The following is a 15,154-nucleotide window of genomic DNA, read 5'->3' on the forward strand; positions in this document are numbered from 1 at the left end:
CTCGCATTGCCTCCCTGGCATGAGTTGTAACAGGATTTGATCTGTCTTCAAATATGCAAATGTTCTGGCAGCACCTCTCCCCCCTCAGGCAGCTGGGCTCAGTCCAGGCTTCTCAGGGCCGTCTGCTTGGCTTCCAGTTGGCTGTTCCACTCCCCACGCCCTGTTGGTACTGTCAAAACTTGAACCCAGTAGCTGGAAGGGGACAGTGATAGGAGAATGAAAATGTACTTAAGGATGTTGGCATGCTGGTGCCCTATTCCAGAATGCCTTTTTCACTGAGGATGAAATGCCCAAAGGTTTTAATTACCTAACATTGGAGCCCACTGATGTTGTTCCTTAAGGAATGGCTTCATCCCAGGCTAGTCTAGAGAGCTCTGAACCTCCGTCTTAATCAGCAGACCTTTCCCTGTTCTAAGTGTAGAACTCACAGTTCACACTCTCTCCCCTGTCCCAGGCTACCTTTCTAACCCTAAAATCTGAACCTCAGCCTGGCCGTCCCCACCTCCCTGGACCACTCCTCACCTCCTCAGACGGAGGCCATTCTGCCAATAGACACATCTTGGAGACCAGGGCGGTGCCCACCTGGACAGGTTGGGGAGTGTCTGTTGCTGGTCAGCACATGATTGCTGGGCACTGCCAAGGGTCTCTGTCCCACTCTGTTGATGATCTGTTTCTCTCTGTCTTGTCCCCTCATTTACCTCCCACCCCTTGCAAGTTAACTTCTGCTCAGGTTGGGTTTTGCTCTTGCCCCAGGGCTCACTAACACTCCTTTCTCTTCAGCGACCCCAGGAGCTGGCCTGATCCAGAGTCCTGGGAACTGAGGATTTTGGTGGGAAAGAATTGTTCCAATTGCTACGGGATACCACTAATTCTTATCTCATTTGTTTGAAAACATAGTAGGACCAAGCAATTAAAGGTCGAGCCTAACTTCTTTATTAAGAAAGAAGCATTGTTGCCTCTTCTTTTGCAGGATTTAACCGTTTCTTCCCTTTCGGGGGCTGTTTTGTGTTGCTCATTCTTCACCAAGCACATTTCCTTTCCAAATATGCTGTGTGTTTCCTTTGCAAAAGACCACTGGTGCTCCCTGGTTGTTTTGTGGCTTTGCATTTCTGTTGTTCTCTCCCGTTTATGACTCCATGACCTCTCCGTGGTCCCTGTTTGCTCACCCTCTTTTGTTTATTGCAGACCACCCCTATAATGACTCGTCCTTAAGAAACCACCCTGACATGTACAGTGGTGAGTCGCCGTGGTAACCTTGGGAGTAACCTTGCCGGTCCTAACCCCAGTTTGCCTAACTTGACTGACACCATGCCATTAACTCATTCTGGGTGCCAAGTCTGACAGTTGGCCAGGCCAGGATACCAAGGCGCCACCTCCAGAGCGCTGCTCACGGGGAGGAAGGTAGCCAGTGGGGGAAGGGGAGGTGTGATCTCTTCGAATGTGCCAGCCTCCAGTCTGAGTTCTGGACAAGTTGGTCAAGCCAGGGTAGGACTTCAAAAGAGCTTCTTGGAGGGTTCAGTAGAAACTTAGGAATCAGTGGTGGATGGATGGAGAATACCTGAGGATAGGGAGTTCCCACAGTCAGGAGGAAAGGGGAGGTCTCGTTTCTATCAGCGGTTTAAAGAACACGGAAAGCTTTGTAGTGTGTGCTTAGCTAGCTCTTAAGTGTCTGGATGTGAATTGCCTGCGTTGGCCTCTAGCTTTAGTTACTGGGGGTACCGTTTCACAGGTCCCATATCCCTTTAAAATGCATCTGGGAAATAGGAGGAAGAGTCTAGCTCTGAGTCCTCTTTCAAGGTAAGTATAAAAGAAGTTGGACCAACCACTGCAGTCTATCACCTGGGTCTCTTCCCTCCTGTGGGAGTGCGTGCAAATCCAATGCCCATCCACCCACACATTTGCAAGTCATGGAACAATTTCCGTGAGGCATATTTCTAACTCATCACACAACTGGTTGCTCAAGCTGATTAGTAGAGTAATTGGCTGTTTCCACACCTGAGCTACCCCCAACCATGGCTCAAGAATGTCTTGTTTTCCTTGAGCAGCCAGAGGAATCATCATTTGCTGGCTCTGGAGAGGCAGCTGGCTCCCATCATCAGTTATGCCTCGGAAGCGGAGGCTGCAGGTCCCCAGGGGGGTCATTGTGGGCTCAAATAGATAGGAAGTGTCTGTATTGTGATGTGCTAATATAAACAATGATCGGTGTCTGGACTGGGGGGTGGGAAGAGGGAGTGAGAGCCAGCGAGAGTGGCAATGGCTTTAACTTGGCACCGAGCAACCAGAGCCACATTGAGATCCTGCCAAAGAGATTTACTGCCTGAGGAAGCAGGGGACCTTTGTTGGATTCGGGGCATTGTTTGTTTTCAAAATAATGGGGCCAACCACCATTGTGTCAAGAGCCCCAGGGCATTGGTGTGGAATGTGCCTTTTTCTCAATTGGACTCCGGGTAATCTGTTATGGAAGTATTCTTAAAGCTGGAGTCTATCAAAGCCAGAAGGTCTCTTAGAGGCCATCTGGTCCAAGCTCCTTGCTTTATATAAGACAAACCACTGAGGGGGACATGCATATAGAATTGTTTTATCAATTATATAAGTTTAAGTGATTCCAGCCATTTAAACCAGTTTGTGACCAGTGGTAGATATTATTGTAAGTAAATAAGTAGGAGTTAAAAGAATCATCCAGGGCTGTGAAACCAAGCAAAACTCACAAGAGCTCAGAAGAAGATTGACCTCATCTCCTCAATCCAAGGTAGAGTGGGGCTGACCAAGTATGACCCCAGCTGGAAAGGACAGCTAACTTGAATGCTTCTAGAAGGAAACAGAAAGTGAAAAGAAAGGAAAGAAGATAAGGTCCTTCCTGAGTTCAGGGAGCTGGACAGAGACACAGTATGATGAACAGTACCCAGTACACCTCTGAACTTGGCTTTGAAGTATGCCCCTTTTGTAACGGTAGGGCCAGCCCATAGCTATACTTTGTCCTAGTGATCTCTATAGTGGTTTGGTATCCTCTAAGCATATGCCAGATGCCCCCTGACCTGCTAAGTAGCAGGGGGAAGCTGGTCTGAAAATTGTAAATTGCCACTTAAGATTCATCCAGGAAAGGAGAAAGGAAGATAAGGATGTGCGCTGTGAGGCAGACTGCCTTGAATTAAACTCAGCCTCCAGGACATACCATTGAGTGACCTTGGGCAAGTCATTATAGTGTGTCAGACCTTTAATCTCCTCATCTGCAAAATGGGTGTATTACCTGCCCCAAAGGATTGTTGTGAAGATTAAACAGGATAATGTGCTTATGTTCCTAGTGTGGTTTCAGACACAGCAATGATTAATAAATGTTACCATTATTGGTGTTAAAGGCTTAGTGTTGACTGTATCAAGTACAATTGTTCTTTGCGTCTAAAATTAAGAGGGACGTGGAGAACTTGAAGAGAAGCTTAGGGGAGAGGGGCAGGCACAATTATGGGAAGAAAGTACTACGGAGGGAGAAATTTTAGGGCAGAGTAGCTTTTCAGAAAGCTTTTCAGATTCTCAGCTATGCTGAGAACTGGATAAGAAAAAACCTCCAACTACAGCATGAGGGATTTGGGTTAGATTTATGGAAGAGATTTCCTGGCAGTAGAAGGTATCAAATTTACTAGACAAAGAGTTTTTCTTGTCTTCTGGGGTTGTTTTGTCAGCCGTTTCTAGAGCCAGAGAGGTGGTGAGATGCCAGGGATCCAGGCCCATGAGTTCTCAGTTCTGAGAATCACAGGCTGCTAAAGGTAGGATCCAGCCGCCCCTAGAAGCTGTTTGTGGATTTCAGATACATCTGATTCATTGAACTCTCTTCTGCTAACACACAGTACTTGACAGAGGGGGAGCAACTCGGGTTTTCAGCAATTTTGACCCGTACTTTTGCAGGAGACAATTGAGGCATTTTTCATTGGCTCTTTAAAGCCAAGGTGGTTGAGGCAGAGGCATCTCCTGATGTCCCCCTGCTGACCAGATTTCCCTGGAAACTGATGAGCCTGCTCTTGTACCACAGCTTGTGAGAGGCAGGAGAGGATGGACTGCCCTTGGCCTAGTGGTCAGATGGGCCTGCCTGGGAAGCTCTTCCCGAATCCTCACAGATGTGAGCTTTAGCATCTGGATTCTGATTAGGTCCGGCCCTGAAGATTTGGGAGAGTCAGTGAAGCGTCATCAAGCTGGAGAGGCTGGGATCCCCACCTCGGAGAAGGTGGCAGGATCCTATGATGCCCTAAAAGACTCTGTCATCTTCCACCATGTAGAGTCTCATAGAGTAATCAATGGCCTTTGTCTCCAACCCTCCTTCTGGGTCTACGTCTCCAGGGAAAGAAATGAGCTACCCTCCCTTGGGAGCAGTGGCTCCCAAAACCACCAGCTGAATTATCCTTTGTAAATTTTCCTGCAAATCCCTTTCATGTAAGACCACATTTTTTTCACGATCTCCCCTTTGGGTCCAGCTTTCTCATTCCTTAATGATACCATGTGTCACCCTGCCTCCTCTTCAAGCTTTGTGTGGCTTTAACAATCCAGCTGAGATGTCTTCGGAGCCTCTTAATGTCCAGCCCAGCTTCTATTTTTCCAGTTTGGGCCTGACTTTATTTAACAGCCATCGAGGAGAGATAGAATCTCAGCTGAGATGGTAAGAACAATATTTGAGAAAAGCATCACGGAAGAGTTTCACCAGAGCAGCTCATTAAGACAAAAATATCTTTCTCCTTTACGTCTTTGGCCCTTGAATTTTGGTATTCTTTGCTTTGAGTACAAAAAATCTTCCCAAAGCTGACTGTCAGAAGTAGGAACAAGTAGGGTATCCATCTTTAAAGAGAGAGGTAATATAGAATAGATGCTAGAACACAAGCTTTGACACCAGATGGTCCACAATCCAAAATATAACTGGCTTGTGAGCTCGGCAAGTCTGTTGACTCCACTGAGCCTCAGTTTCCTCTGTGGAAAATGGGAGTAATACCCCCCCAAGTTTGCTGTGAGGATCGAACGTGATGATGGTGATGGAGATGGAGTCCAGCCCCAGCGCTTGGCCCATAGTAAACGGCCAAGTGGCAGCCCTGATTATTACCTCTGCCTTTATGTGGTTGTTCTTCCCTGTAGTTTTGAACTTTGGCTCATTTCCCAGTAGCTTCTCCTCCTTTGGAACAACTCTGTGGCTGCTAGCCCACATCCTACAAATGAAGGATTGCTGTAACCTTTTTATAGTCACAGCTGCAGTGTGTCAAGGCAGCCACAGCAGCCCTCGGTGTTCATTTCCCCCTTTCCTGTACTTAATGCTTTGCTGGTCGTGTGTACTTGCAGGGCTGCACGCTATGGTGTGAATTAAATGTCCACAGGGTCACAGATTGGTTTCTGCAGGTTTTGTTCCCATGTGGAAGGAGTATGCCGACTGAGCTTCCACGTAACCCCACGGTTCGCAGCTCTCCCAGATTCACCAAACCGGCACCAGAGCCTCCTGCCGTCAGATCTCCTCATGTGCCCCTGACCTTGTGTTGTCTGACCGTTTGGGTGATTCCGGGATGATGGGTGGGAGGAAGCTGCTGCTTTGGTATCAGGCTTCTTCGGTACTGAGAGCTGGATGCTATAAGAGTTATAGACGGTAACCAATTAACCACATAATGGCTTAACCCCTTCAGTAGCCACTGTTGTATATGTGTGTGCTGGTGGGACAGATGAGCATATCTACAGAGAGAGAGATAACATGGGGTAAATTGTTGCCTTCTGTTTTATTCTCTTCTCCTCTCGAATTTATTCATCCCACAAACACTTACTGAACACTCGATACGTGCCATATATTGTGCCAGTAGCCTACCTACCTCCACGTTTCATCAGTTCTTCCCCTTGACAAAAGGATAAAATAGATGCCAACTCTACGAAACACACCCCCCTGATGGCTGATGGAGGGAAGCTGGGCGCCCCTAGGACAGGAGCCCCGCTGTTCCAGCCAGCCATTAGCTAAGCTCAATAAGTCCAGCAATGTCACAGACACAGAGATCCCCCTGCCACTCTGTCCTCATTCTGCCAGCACCCGGTAACACCACCTGACTCCTGCCGGGAAGAATGCCTCGCTCTCCCTCCAGGCATGTCTGAGGGCTCCCAGCTCCTGACAGCCCTGCCTCCCCTCCAGCTGTCACCTCTCCAGCTGAGTTGAAGACCCATGAAGCCCATGGGTAGAGGCCCAGCTCATATTTATATTTTTAACTCTTCTTGTTTGCAGTCATACACCTTTTGAGCAGGGCTGACTGCTCCAGTTTCCCTTTGCTTTGTGGCTCCTGGTTGCAAAATCCTTGTTCTCCGTCCCATCTTATCCGCTTCCATAGAACTGTGCTCTGAGGGAGAGGTGAGGCTGAGGTAAGGTGGGGTCCACTGCGCTGGGGTGTCCCCAGACTTGCATGACCCCTTCCACAGGGAAATAGCCACCCTGACAGCGTCGCTCTCTGTGAGCCATCTGGCTTCCAAAAGCTGTGTGCATGCCATTGATTCCAGACCCCGTGGCTGCTCCAGCCTAGTTGAATTGCAGATCGCCTCTTCCATCTTGGCTGCCCCTTGCCTCTCACCCCTCCCCCAGTCTCTCACATCCAATTAACACCCTCCTCCCCAGCCCCCTTCCAGAGTCATTAGTGGAGAAGCAGAATGGTCTTGGCCCCAAAGTGATTTCCTGTCATCTCTGTTCATTAAATCTCTCCATGTCTTTGCTAAACCATTAATAATACTCCCTGCATCTCTGACTGTTCATCTGAGTCTCTGTGGCTTCATCCCAGCTCCTTGTCTCCAGGGTCCCAAAGAGCAGGTTATCCTGTGGCCCCAAGATGTTCCTTCTCTTTCTTCCACTGCTGCTGAGATGGCCTCCCTGGGGGCCACCGTGCTGGCCTCTGGATCCCAACACGACATGCTCGGGGAGTAGACTACTCGCTGCTCAGGCAATTCCTCCCCCGTTCCAGGGCCAGAGAGGCTTACTGAACTGGGAGGGAAGCTGGGCTCCTCTTGGCAGATCCTGTCAGAATGTAGAGCTGCTCACACACATGTGCTGGTGGGGCCGAGGAGCCCTGCGCTTCCTAACACACCTCTCTTAATGATGTCCCGGCCCTTGGGGTGGTCTCAGCGGGGAGGGTCTGGGGCTTGGTGCCTCTGAGGGTAAGGGGGTAAGCAGGAGGGCGTGATAACCTTTCTCTCTAGCCCGACAGCTCTGGCCTAGCTGGGTCAGCCCTCTGGGCAATAAGCTCACGAGAGCTTGTTCCATCCTGTTTCAGCCCGAGGAGTTGCAGAAAGAACACCCAGCTTCATGTATCCCCAGGGCACTGCAAGCAGTCAGATGGTGCTGCGTGGCATGGACCTCCTGCTGGAGTGCATCGCCTCCGGGGTGTACGTACAGTTTGCACCCCGACTTCTGGCCACCCTCCAGGAGGCTGGGCTGGGGGTTTGTGCATGCTCTGTTCTTGCCACATTTGGGGGCGGGGGGACGTTGTGGCGGTGCAAAAAGCGAGGCGAACAGCTCCTAGTGAGGAGGATGCAAATCATAGTCATCTCCATCCCACTGGCCGCCTCTCTTTTTTAGATAATGAGGAAAGGAGGTGACTAGGCTTCCTGTATGTGTGTTAGACCCTCTTGTGACCTTAGATAAGTCCCTCAGGCACCCTGTGGCTGAGCATCCCCTCTGCATAGGAGGCATCAGCTCTCAGAGGACATGAATCCTCCTGGGCCCGAGTACACTTTAAGGATACCTGGGTGTCCCGGGCTCCATACAATAATAGCAGAGCCACATTTCGTGATAAGTCCCTGTTTCTCGCCTGGTCCCTCTTAGCCCAACACCAGACATCGCATGGTACAAGAAAGGTGGGGACCTCCCGTCTGACAAGGCCAAGTTTGAGAACTTTAACAAGGCCCTGCGTATCACCAACGTGTCCGAGGAAGACTCCGGGGAGTATTTCTGCCTGGCCTCCAACAAGATGGGCAGCATCCGGCACACGATCTCGGTGAGAGTAAAGGGTACGTTGTGTGTATTTCTCATTACGATGATTTTGCCAACCCTACACTCCATGGCCACCCTTCCCTTTCAGGGTGGTTGGGGGGCAGGGTGAGTGGGGAAAACGTCCAACACGCTGATTAGTGGCAATAGTGTCCTGCAGGAATGGTGTCACCCCCAGGTGTGTGTGTGTGTGTGTGTGTGTGTGTGTGTGTGTGTGTGTGTGTAAAAGGGCAGGGGGAAAGAGGGAGGTGTTAAGGGAGGGAATCTGCCCTGACCATTGCCCAACTCCTCTTTGTGCCTGGGGCTCCCTCAGCAGGTTCACTTTCTCCTGTGGCCTATCTGGATCACCCAGAACCTTTCTGTCTTTCATTTCGCAGTCCTGTTCACGGTGTGCTGTCTTAGGCCTGTGCTATCTGTGTACTTGTGTGTGGTTCTCTTTTAAAAATGGGGAGTCATCATGGCCCAAATTATTTTTCAAAAAATCACTTCCCTCCCCACAAAGCATAGATGGGCCACCTGAGCTGTTGTAGGCAACAGAGCACATGCCTCTGTGGGGGTCCCAGCCACGGGTTGGGGGTGGGGGTGCACTAGTCACTTCTCAGTCTGAATGGTGGGCTGAATGGATGATTGGGGTGATGAGGTCTGAAACCACAGTGCAAGAACTTTCCTAGTGCATGCTCAGGTTGACTTGTGACCTTGGTTTCAGTACCACGCTCGAACCAGGGGCTCTTAACCTTTATTGGGGTTTCAAGATCTTTGGGACTCTGATCCAAAGCACCCTCTTCTCAAAAAAATCCATATCCACATATTCACAGAAATCTCCAGAAAATTGGAAGGGGTGGCCAGCTAAGAGCGTCTGCTCTAACCGAAGCTTAGTGTCTAAAAGAATGAATATCAGGCCTTTCCTAAATGGTCTGATCCTGCAGCAACAACGGCAGGAATCCAGAGGGCCAACCCCTGCTACTTTACCACCCTCCCTGGCTCAAGCCCTTGGGTGCACACCATGAGTGCCTGGGGAGCTCTCAACATGTTGGCCGCCCAGTCGTCCCCCGAGGATTCCGATTAGTAGGTCTAAGATGGGCCCTGGCACCCATGTTTGTTAACAGCTCTTCAGGGAGCCCCAGTTTAGAACTCTTGTTCTGTGAACTTGAAATAAATCAGTCAGCATCTGTAGTGCCAAGCTGACCAAAGGCAGCCTAGACTGTCACCCTATCAGGATGAGCCCTGGGCAGGTGGCGGGGGCCTGAGGCTGGCACTCGGGGGCTCCTGCCTTCCTAGAGGGGGCCCATTGGTTCCTTCTGGCTGCTCCTGTCATCTGACACCCCTGCCTATGCCTGTCCTTGTCTTCCAGCTGCTCCCTACTGGCTGGACGAACCCAAGAACCTTATCCTGGCTCCTGGCGAGGACGGAAGACTGGTGTGTCGAGCCAACGGGAACCCCAAGCCCACCGTCCAGTGGATGGTGAATGGGGAACCTTTGCAATGTGAGTAACGCACTGTTCTCCCGCCTGCCTCTGCTCTGTCTCCTGCCAGAGGATCCAGCTCACCATCCCTGTGGGCCAGCCCTGTTGCAGCAGAAGTGAGGGAGTAGCCCATCTCTTTGGACATCTCAAGAGGCAGGAAACCTGCCTCATTTGTGTGTGAGAGAGAACAGAAGGCCTGTGGTTATGTTCCCATGTTTAGGGGATTTCTGCTCCCTGGGGTTTTTCATAAATTTCTGCTTTCTGCCCTTTACAACTACAGAGCCCAGTTCAGGTGCTAGAGACCTCAGCCTGTATCTCCTGAGAGTATAGGCTCTGAGTGATGGCTGGGGCTCAGGAGGTAGAGGAGAGCTCGGTAACTCATTCCCATCATTTACCCAAGTCCCTCTCTCTGCCGAGGGCAAAATAAGAGGCAGGGTTACGCGACAACATGAAAGATATGGTCAGAAATGAGGGAAAACTTCCCTATGAGAGCAGAGGTGCACAGTGCAGTTACTGAGTGCGCACAGACGTCAGGAAGATTTAGTCCTACCCAGATACCGGAGTGGGTGACTCCAGGGATCCTTCCAGCCAGAGGTCAACTTTTCACATCATATTCACTCCAGTTGCATTTACTTTTTAAGTGTCCTGTCCTTACTTTCTCTAAGGGGTCAGAGGAAATACAAACAGTGTTATCAACCCGATGGGGCAAAAAATAGATGGCAAGACCTCAGAGCCTAACTCACAAGCAACAGCTGGTAGAAACAGGTGGAGAGGCAGGGAGACAGGTAGAGGAGAATGCACCCCTAGACATTTATTGTGTGCCAGGCACTGTGCATTCCTCTTATCTCTTTAACCTCAAACATTAAAGATGAGGAAATGAGGCTCTGATGGTGCAGGGAATTGCCCGAGGTCACATGGCTAGTGAGTGGGGAAGCTGTGGGCTGCTGTGACAGTGCAATATGTCTACCCTGTCTAGTACTGAGCATCTAGTTATCCCAGGAAATATCCTGCCTCTGGATACGAGCGGCACACGGACACGGCCTGCCCTCTGCCCTTCTCCCTGTCCTGGTAGCAGTTTGGGGACAAAGCAAACAAAGGCTCTAAACTTCACAGCACCATTAAATAAATGCAAAGTTCAGGATTTACAGCTGAGCCTTGGCCCAGGGAAAGGTCCCCCGTCACTCAAGGGAGTGACCGGGAGGAAAGCTGGTCTGTGGGAATTGCCGGGCAAGGAGACTTAAAGTTGCTGGCATCGGCTTCCTTTGTGCTTTTTTGCTGAGTGGAGACTCCGGAAAGATGATAAGGATGCTGACCTCGGCTTTGTTCACCTGCTGATTCCCTAGTTCCGGGCTCAGACTTGCTATCTGTGGGGTGGAGCCCACGGGGCCAGACCCTGGGTTCCTCTCTGCCGACTTCTGTGGTAGGTCTGAGTGATCCTGGGTGAGTTCCTAGATCACGCAAACCAAGTCTTCTGGCTCAGTCCCGAAATCTTACAGAGGAAAGGCACCTTCTGGTGGTGAAAGATGAGAAAAGTAGGCATTCTTTACACTCCTAAAAAACTTTTATTTGTACAGCTCATTATCTCATTATCATTCTCTTATCTTAACCTTCCTCAGAGTAGGGGAAAGATGGGAGTAATGCTTCCGCGTTTGACAGGTGAAGGAAATGAGGCCCAGAGGAGTTATTGATTTGCCCCGGGTCTTGGAGTGATAACGGGGACAGGTGTGAGACCCCACGGCCACTCCCCAGCCTCTACTCTCTGCATCCCCAGCCAGTGGTACCAGCAGAACTGCAGCAGGGATTGTCCTCTCAGTGTGCACTCGTCTTGGGAAGATCAGGTAGCTTTGGCAAATACAGGGACTCATTCAGCTTTCAGCAGGCATCGACTTCTGGATTTAACTTTGTGAATGTCTGCAGAGTGCTCTACTCAGAGGATGGGAAGGTGGTAGGTCCCATCTAGTTGGATATTGCTTTATCCTTTTCAAAACACATTTGAGTATGTGCACATTGAATTAAAATAATAACAACGATAATAATCAGTATGTGCTGAGCCCTCTGCTAATGGCATGCAGAGAATCTCCGGTCATCCTCATAAGAGCCCCACAAGGTGATATGTTATCCCCATTCAGTTGACAAGGAGACTGAAGTGCAGAGCCATTGAATAGTGCCAGCAGGTAGTGTGGTTAGAATTCAAACCCCTCCTGTTTCCAGAGCTTACGCTGTCAACCACAGCTGCCCAGCTGCTGTGTAGGTTTGACCGGGATTCCTATCCCCACTGGATGGATTGAGAAATAAACTCCAGTGGGCTCAGTGATGGACCCAGGCCACACAGCTAGGCAGTGGTGGGCCGGAAGCTGGGTCTGAGCTGGCCCAGTGCTACTGCCTCCACAGCACCCCAGTCCTACCAGGGAGTCCTGGCCAGAGTCCCAAGTGCCCTTCGCCCTGCCCTCCCCCCTTTCTCACAAGGAGTGTCTTTTCTGACTGTAGCGGCACCACCCAACCCAAACCGTGAGGTGGCCGGGGACACCATCATCTTCCGGGACACCCAGATCAGCAGCAGGGCCGTGTACCAGTGCAACACCTCCAACGAGCACGGCTACCTGCTGGCCAACGCCTTCGTCAGCGTGCTGGGTGAGTGCACGCTGCTCCCTCCGCTCACCTGCCTGGACCTTGCTCGCCTCATGGGCACACTTTCTTCTCCAGTGATTGGCCAGGCTGGTGGGGTATGAGGGCAGCAGGATGGGGGAAGCACAGAGACCCAGAATGACATTTGCGGGGAGGGTGGAGGACTTAAAATCCATAGAGCTGGGTGTGCAGGCAGAGTTCATTCCATGCGAAAAGTCAGTCTCAGTCCCCTTCCTCCCCTGATGAGAGGAGGGACTGTCTCGTCTCCTTGGTGTGTCCATGTTGACTCTCCCTGGGTTCTCCATGGTCTCGGTGGGAAATAGTCCTGAATATGTTCGTGGCAATCCCAGAGCAGGGAGAGGGCAGTGGGCAGGTGCAGCTAGGAGAAGCTTTGGGGCTGTGGAGAGGCAGGTATAGAAGCTGCTGGAAAATTGGGGGGAACCCTTTGCAAAAGCTGGACTGGATGTAGGGTAGGTGAAGACAAATGGATAAGCTTCCTCCTTCCTCACCTAATCCTCAGAGGCTTCTTAAAGGAGGGAGGTTGATGGGGCAAGGTACACTGGTGCTGAGAAAGCTGCTGTGAGGAGAAGGAACAGAGAGATAAGACTGGTCCACAAAGAGGAAGAGGAAGACTCCCCACCCAAGGTCAGTTCTCCGGAAATTGCAGACGTGCCGCCTCGGATGCTGTCACCCCGGAACCAGCTCATCAGGGTGATCCTGTACAACCGGACGCGGCTGGACTGCCCGTTCTTTGGGTCTCCCATCCCCACACTCCGATGGTAAGTTCCAGGAGACCAGGCCTCCCCCACGGGGTCATCTGTCTCGCCTTTCTCATTCCATCTGGCCCATGAGAGGTATTCAGTGAGTCCTGGGAGCCTTAAAGGGTTAAAGCTGGGAGGAGTTGGCAGATCAGCTGGGTCAACCCTGTTATTGTGCAAAGAAAGAAACCAAGGCCCAGAGACTTGCCAAGGCCACCCAGTGGTCGTGGTCGGAGGCAAGACCCACAAGGCTCGGGGCTCCTCCCGCCCCCCGGGCTGGTCCTTTCTCAGTATGCTGTGTGTTGTGCTGCTCTGTTGTGAGGTTTAAGAATGGGCAAGGAAGCAACCTGGATGGTGGCAACTACCATGTGTACGAGAACGGCAGTCTGGAAATCAAGATGATCCGCAAAGAGGACCAAGGCATCTACACCTGTGTTGCCACCAACATCCTGGGCAAAGCTGAGAACCAGGTCCGCCTGGAGGTCAAAGGTAAAGGAGAGAGTTGCCAGCTAGAGGGAGGGGTGGGAAGGGCAAGGAAGCCGTCTCCTCAAGGTTATCCATGTGTGTCACTCACTTTGAAAACGTGCCACACCTAATGTTTAATACCTAGTGAGACCTCGCTCCAGGTCTCTGTGTCCTCTCCGTGGAGGTTTCGTGTCCAGGGCCCCTGGCTGGCCTGGTGTTGTGAGCACTGAGTCATTACCAGCCTGGTCCAAATAGACGCAGGCAGGGACGCCTGTTACCCACACCAGCTCCCCACTACCACCCCAGAATATACGTCCTATGTTCCTGAGTCGGAGAGAAAGGATTTGGGTATTGGCTACTGTTTGGGATCCCCCCATACCAGGCGTCCCCTACCATTCATGTAACCGAATCCTATTTCTGCCACTTCCGTGGTCCATCTAACCTGGAGGTCATGCATGTCACACTGTGTGGCCACACGGGCGTGGGGTGGCAGAGACGAGCTCCGGGGGCTTCCCCACAGACCCCACCAGGATCTACCGGATGCCTGAGGACCAGGTCGCCAAAAGGGGCACCACGGTGCAGCTGGAGTGTCGCGTGAAGCACGACCCCTCCCTGAAGCTCACAGTGTACTGGCTGAAGGATGACGAGCCCCTCTACGTCGGGAACAGGTTTCTGCTCCTCCCTCCTTTCTTCCTGCTGCTCCTCTGGGGCGTTTTCTTTTCCCTTGCTCTTGGGGATGCATTGAAGAACGCAGGGAACCTGTGTCATGTGTGTCACTGGGGAACTGCTGAGGAGGGCGCGACGGCCTCAGCGACTCCCTCCACATCAGGCGAGACCCCCCTCCCACTGCAGCTTCCCCCCCTCCCCCGTCAGGGCTCTGCTTCTCTCTCCTCCTCCTCCCTCATCTCCTCTCCTTCCCACTCCTTCCTGTCTTCACTTCGCTCCCTCTCTTCCCTCACTCCTTCTCTTGTCCTCGTCCCTTTATTTTGATCCTTTCCCTTCCTCCTTTTCACAGCCAGGGCGCCCTCCCCATCCTCTCAGCCCTGCCTGCAGCGCTCCTGTTCTCCAGCAGAGGGCACGGTTGGCCGAGCAGACTCTAACCCTTGTGGTTAATGGGGCTCTCCGCCCTTAACGCACCTGGGACCGCTTCCCAGGCCCAGGCCTGCCCCATCCATCCCTCATCCCAGATTCGGATTTAATTGGAGTTGAGGGAGGGCCCAGGCATAGATAGTGTTTAAAAGTCCCCCCAGGTGTTTGTAATGTGCAGCTAGGGTTAAGAACAGCTGATCCGAGCCTCCCCTCAGGACTCTTCGTCCATATCGGGGCAGGTTGAGCATCGGTACCAGCTGTTGCCAGCGATGATCTGGTTTTCTGCAGGGGCGTAGCCTGCGGGGGGTGCAGGCATTCTGGCCCTCAGCCATGCTCACAGTCTGCCCTCCTCTTTGGTGCTCTCCCCCCTCTGTGGGAGAGGAGCCCGGGGCACCTGGGCTGAGCCTGGGCATCAATCTGGCCTGAAGCCAGAGCTGGAAGTACGAGAAGACCTGCCTTTTGGGGGTGGGCCTAACTGTGCCCTAACTCGGGAGGGGAGCACAGCACAGGAAAGGCACAGAGAGCAGACCCAGGGTGGGAACTGAGGACAGTGAATATGGGCCAGGGCCGCTTTGGCTCCACCCGCTTTCCTGTCCCCTCCAGCAAGCACCATAAGTGCTCAAGGTGACATGAAGACCCCGCCTCTCTCGAAGCACTGAGGTGGAGCCTCATGTCCCCTAAGAGGGGCTGGGGCGGCCCAGCCCAGACTACAGCGCCGCCTCCTCCCTTCTGACCCACCGTCCCCACTTCAGGGAGAAAGCCAGGCAGCGCCCAGCA

At 51.9% G+C, this 15,154-nt stretch overlaps 1 protein-coding gene across 7 annotated transcripts in view; it reads left to right on the forward strand.

The window, feature by feature from the left end:
- The window catches only part of NFASC (neurofascin), a 187,097-nt gene that overhangs the window by 131,998 nt on the left and 39,945 nt on the right, over window positions 1–15,154 (forward strand). For 4 of the 7 annotated variants that reach the window (XM_007470673.1, XM_007470674.1, XM_007470669.1 and 1 more), the window contains 7 exons: window positions 7,263–7,374; window positions 7,814–7,998; window positions 9,330–9,461; window positions 11,928–12,071; window positions 12,733–12,844; window positions 13,146–13,312; window positions 13,809–13,956. In XM_007470673.1, coding sequence (XP_007470735.1) covers window positions 7,263–7,374; window positions 7,814–7,998; window positions 9,330–9,461; window positions 11,928–12,071; window positions 12,733–12,844; window positions 13,146–13,312; window positions 13,809–13,956 — 1,000 coding nt within the window. Of the gene's footprint in view, window positions 1–1,185; window positions 1,237–7,262; window positions 7,375–7,813; window positions 7,999–9,329; window positions 9,462–11,927; window positions 12,072–12,732; window positions 12,845–13,145; window positions 13,313–13,808; window positions 13,957–15,154 lie in introns of all 7 variants that reach the window. The other 3 variants (XM_007470671.1, XM_007470670.1, XM_007470672.1) reach the window with 1 other exon arrangement.

This window comes from Lipotes vexillifer, unplaced genomic scaffold (genome assembly GCF_000442215.2).
Source record: "Lipotes vexillifer unplaced genomic scaffold, Lipotes_vexillifer_v1.1 scaffold1122, whole genome shotgun sequence".
NCBI lineage: Eukaryota > Metazoa > Chordata > Mammalia > Artiodactyla > Lipotidae > Lipotes > Lipotes vexillifer.